The sequence below is a fragment of the Etheostoma spectabile genome, chromosome 23 (genome assembly GCF_008692095.1).
Source record: "Etheostoma spectabile isolate EspeVRDwgs_2016 chromosome 23, UIUC_Espe_1.0, whole genome shotgun sequence".
Classification (NCBI taxonomy): domain Eukaryota; kingdom Metazoa; phylum Chordata; class Actinopteri; order Perciformes; family Percidae; genus Etheostoma; species Etheostoma spectabile.
In genome coordinates this window covers 15,471,040-15,476,455 of record NC_045755.1, presented here as the reverse complement: position 1 = coordinate 15,476,455, position 5,416 = coordinate 15,471,040, and the positions used below count along the sequence as shown (strand labels likewise).

Sequence of the window (5,416 nt, the reverse complement as noted above, 5' to 3'; positions counted from 1 at the left end):
TATAAATCCCCACTGATGATAGGCTTACTGGCCTAGACGGTAGTCACTACGGCCATGCCACATGTATTTAACATTGAAACAGGATTTATAAAACCATGGCAACAATTATTAGGCTATTCAAAAAGCTTAGTATTTTATGCAAAAAAGGTATGTATAAAGGCTTTAGGCTGCCCTACATGTTATTGTAGGCCTAATTTAAACTTCATTATATAAAATATATGTAATAGGCGGCCCTTGCTCCATCTCTCTTACAGTTAAGGGGTCCTTGGCTTAAAAACTGTGCCTCTGCTTTGAGGTACTGACAGAAATAACCCAGTACCAAGTAGTATTGAAACCTTAAAAAGATACTTGCATTCAATCCTTTTTGTACCCAGATTAAGAAAAACGACTATTTGTGTGGTAACTAGGGAGTTAAGCCAAAAGTGTTCTTTGATTTAATGTGATGTGTGAACAGGCCCTCTACTGCAGCAGCTACAACCCATGTAGGTGTGGTGTGGTGAGGTTGAGTGTGTGTATTTGACGTAGGGCTGCACAATTAATCGAATTTTAATCGCGATCACGATTTGGACTTCCCACGATCAAATTTGCGTGATCAAGCGATTATTTTTTATAAAGCGTCATTTCATTGAATGCTCCGAGTTTTTTGCAAAGCCAATCTCCGCTCCATAAAGCCGTCTGCTCATGAGCCAGTCAGAGTAGTTCACTGCACCCCGTGCAGCTAAGTTTCTAGATGTAGACAGTCACAAGAGGACAGGTAGCGTGAGGAAAACTCAACAGATAGCAGTCGGTAAACGTCAGTCTCAAGGTTTACCGGTTTACCAGTAAACGCAACACTTTGTCCCATTTGTGTTTTTCAGACAACAGCAGTGACCGGTGCTAGTCGGTGTAGTAGCGGTCTGTTAGCGTTAGCTAGTAGCGTCTGTTAGCTGTTAGCTCTTCTAGGACGCACCGGTGCTAATGTCCTCGCATCCGCTGTAATGCTGTTTATATGGATATGGTTAATTTTGCGTTACATGACCTATTTCGTCTGTAAAGCCGTGCCTGTGTTGGATATTCTTACGCTCTCTCGTCCTACTCTCTCTCCTCTTACTCTCCGCGCCCCGCCACACAGCGGCCGCAGGTCCACATTTCTGATATATGTCTACAGTTTAATTTTTCATTAACACAGTGGATATTGTTAAGTATGAGGGGGCAAACCTGTATTTGTACCAGTGTTTTCGCGGGTAACTGTTATCGCGGCCGCTACGGCGAAGACACAGAAGAAGTTTTTGAATGCAGCTAACTTCAGTTGGTAGAGTAACAGCGTGGGAGACGGAGCTGCTGGACCGAAGCCTGGACCAGGACCAGAGATGTGACCCATGGCCAGAATATCATAGTTCATAAAAATGCAGCGCAGTGAGAGAGACGTTATACACACGACGTGTGTATCCGCCTGTCGACCCGTGCTGGACCCGTTCAAATGAGTCAGCCGTCTCTCTGTGAGTAGCGTCCATCACACTCCCTCTCCAGTTTTAAATGCCTATGTGACAATAAAATTTGTTTTGGTTAAAATCAACAAATAATCGTGAGAGATAATCGCGATCAAAATTTTGATCAAAATAATCGCGATTATCATTTTGGTCATAATCGTGCAGCCCTAATTTGACGTGTATTTGATTGTATTTGATTGGGCAGTTCACCGGGCCAAGATGCCGCCAACACATTCGGAAGCATGGCTGTACTACACGCCTGTGGCGTATGTAAAAAATAAATGCATTAAACGTGGAAGGATTATTTAAAATAAAGAACTCTATTAGTATCGCTATCACTTCAAAGGGCACTGGTATTGGTCCTAGTATTGTTATTTTTTTAAACCCAGCCGTACTGCTACCTGTCTCATCTGCAAGAAAAATTAAGAATTACAAACTCAAGCGACAGAGCAACATTTGAAGTACGGGAAAGGGAAAAGGGTAATTACAGGTTTCTCAGCTTTGGAGACTCCCTAACCACTTTGGTGGTCTGAATTTAAGACCCCTGATTTTGAACCACAAGAAATGTGATTTCTTAGACATAAAGCTGAAATAAATCTAAAACGAATGTGCTATACCATAAACTTATATTGTAGTGACTGTAAATGATCCCCCAGGATTCCAAGTTTCTAAGTTGAGAAACATTAAGGATACAACTGAAAGAAAAGAAAAAGCCCTTCCCGCACAAATAGTTCCTCCTCCCAGAGTGAGTAGAAGTGAGATGTCAGGAGTTCAGCCTTTCTTAAAGACACTTGCAGCAGGAACTGCACTGGCCGCTTCCTGTTCTTTGTAAAACCACCTCGAACCTTTCTTCTCCTCTAACAACCGGCTGATCCTCAATTCAGCCTTCTTTTTAAATGTCACCCTGTCTGCCTTTCTTCCTACATCTAATTGGCCATTAAATTATTAAAATATCTTAAATGCTCAATAATGGCAGAGTGACCACGCGAGAGAAACTCTCTCTAGCTTTCCCCGGGTAAGGCAGCTCCCATCGGCGAAAGGATCTAACACTGCTTCTGGCAACCGACCATTAAATTGGCCATTTGCCATTGACATTTTTTTTTCTGCTTCCTGCAGTGGCGGCAGAGACTGTAGTCAGGTGGGAGAGAAGAAAGTTAGCTGCTATGTGTTATAATGGCAGGGGTCTCCTGAGTGTTGGAAGTGGCTAGGCAGACTAGGGGCTGTTTTTTTTTAGGAGTTTAAAATCCAAGCCTTGATCCTGCCATGCGCTTCTTCTTTTTATTCAGAATTTACAGAAGATTTTTTATTTTTCTGCTTGTGTGTCCAACATGACCGATGACACTCTTGTCTCCACAAAGCCAAAAGCTAGATGGATGGATGGATGGATGGATGGATGGATGGATGGATGGATGAGTGTGTGTGCAGCAGTGTCTCAGCGTTCGTTTAAACCGCTGTCACTCACACACAGAAAAAACCTGCCAGGGGTGCAACATCGCAGCACAAATTCCATGAAAAATTTGAAATATAAAAAAAGAGGAGTAACCGCCATAACAAAACTAAATCCTTACCTTCATATGTTCCGCTCTCTAGCAGGGCTCCACTTTTCTCCAATTCCATAAACCGATCAATGGTCACGAAATTATAATCCACCCCTGGGACCTCTCCTTCCTTGGGCTGTCTGGTTGTGCCTGTAGGAGATAAGCAAGAGCTTTGAACACCTCATCACTGCTAAATGAGAGAAGTAAGAGTGAGTCATTGTTGAGTGTTTAAGAAAAGATCAGAACAAACCAGAGCTAAGACAAGCTGACCTGGACCCAGCTCTATTCATTAAGTGCCCTCTTTATTCCCTTTTCTCATTTTCCTTCTTGCACAGCTAAAACTGAATATTTGAACGGCGTGCTTTCATGGGGGAGGAGTGTCAAGGTACCATCTCAGGAGCTACTAAGTGATGTAATTTGTACACCAAAAGGAGCAATCAGGTCAATTTGCATGGAGCTGACAGCATGTCGAGGACTCCTGACAGGAGCTGCAGTTCTGCCAGCTGACTGCGACACAGGAGTGGTGGAAATACTTGACCCTGTAATAGCAAACTATATTTTTCTTTTCTTTTTTGTTCCTTCAATATTTCTTTTTGGGCTTTTATTGACTTTATTTGATAGAACAGATTAAGACAAGAAAGTGGGAGAGAGAGGGGGATGACATGCAGCAAAGGGCCACGGGTCGGAATTAAACCACGGGCCGCGGCGGTAAGGACTGAGCCTTTGAATATGGGGCGCATGCTCAACCAGGTGAGCCACCAGGGTGCACCATAATAGCAGAATTGCAAGTCAACTTCCCTGACACGACCAGCATCTCTCTTCCAGTTACTAAAACAATGTGTGACAAAGTATTTATGATGTCAAAGGGAGGTACAAATGGCCTCCTAAATACTTCGTCATCACCATGTGCTAATTAGACTTGTTAAAGCTGATCCCGGCTGTGATAACACGCAGGCACTCCACCCCTGAGGTGCTCAATGGGTTTTCCCATTCGGGCGAGGGTTGTTTCCACTAAAAGAGGAGCCTGTAAAACACACTTGTTAGCCCTTTACGACCGCATATAAAGTATCCATCTGTGTGTTTTAAAGTTAGCAGGGGAACAACTGTGCCACTGATCACTCCTGGTAGGTTGTGCGGGGGTGAATTGATTTTAGAAGGTTAACCGTCATTGCTCCTGCATCTCCACACAAGGTTGGAACAATGCCTGTGCCGTGCAGTCTCGGGCCAGGGAGAGCCAGGAGTTTCTTTCAAACACTGATTATCAAACTTACAATTACACAAAGAATAGTAATCAAGAGAAATTAGCTGTTCTTGAGACTACTATTTGGGAAAATATGAGGACTCTTAAGGGCCGGTTATTATGGAAAATAACTGGTTTGTACAACCTGTACAAAGTGTTTGTAGCGGTTCCAAGCGGCAACACTGAAAAAGCAAGCCGTCACAGATTGTAATTGTTTAAATACGGGGATACCGTCACAGTTTCACAGTCTCTCCTTTAAGGCATTCTACTGTTGCCCTCGCATGAAAAAGTGAAAGTAATAGTTTTGTAACAAATGAAAAAGGAGAGCTTGAGAAATAAGTTCCAACTCTGGCTGTTTCCCGCCTCCGCACAGCGGACCGATCATAAAGGCCATAAAGTGGGTGTGTCGGGTCGGCAGTTTCAGAATGTTACAGACACAGATCCCCTAATTCCAGGAGGTTAGGGGGTTTCCGAACCATTCAACAAGCTCTTCTGAAGGCACTGCCGCCTTAAGACGGCACCGTAGTATGCTTGTAATAAACAAGTTTGTACAACATTTTGTCGGATCATGTCTAAAGTGTTTATAGCTGTTCTGAACTACACTTCTGTCACAGAGAGGGGTGCCATGTGATACATTTAAAAGGAGAAAACAGCGCACACTTTTGGACACTTCTCTCTTATTTTCTCGTGTGCCAACTTTCAAATAATGTGGTCATTTTCACTACTGGCCATCTCAGCATCAAACAGAAGAAGAGGTGGTTCATCTCAAACATCTAGGTGGTATGATGTCTTAAGCAAGGTTGTTATAGTTTTGGATTTTTCCTTTCATTTTGACTTTTTGTGTTCAAATTCAGTTTAGTTTTAATTAGTTTTTACAGTGGGTTTGCTACTTTAGTTTAGTTTTTATTAGTTTTAGTCTTTTTTTTGTAATATGGGTTATTTGCCGTGGGCAAGATTAAAAAAGGTCAGAAAAAAGTATTGCGTAATAATAACTCAACAAAAACATCATACAATTTAAGAATTATGTATTCACAATGTATAACAATAACACTGGTACATAAAATGTACATATGATCATAAATATGTAAACAGTCTACACAAGGTTCTGCAGTAAGTGCAAAATGTGTAAGTGACGTGTTCCAGGAAAAAAAAACTAAATAGCCAACAGA

At 42.3% G+C, this 5,416-nt stretch overlaps 1 protein-coding gene across 1 annotated transcript in view; it reads right to left on the bottom strand.

Moving 5' to 3' along the window:
- The window catches only part of magi2a (membrane associated guanylate kinase, WW and PDZ domain containing 2a), a gene marked incomplete in the record, with an annotated part of 285,654 nt that overhangs the window by 86,832 nt on the left and 193,406 nt on the right, over positions 1-5,416 (bottom strand). The window contains 1 exon segment of the mRNA XM_032505476.1: positions 3,038-3,157. Within this exon segment, the coding sequence (XP_032361367.1) occupies positions 3,038-3,157 (120 nt within the window).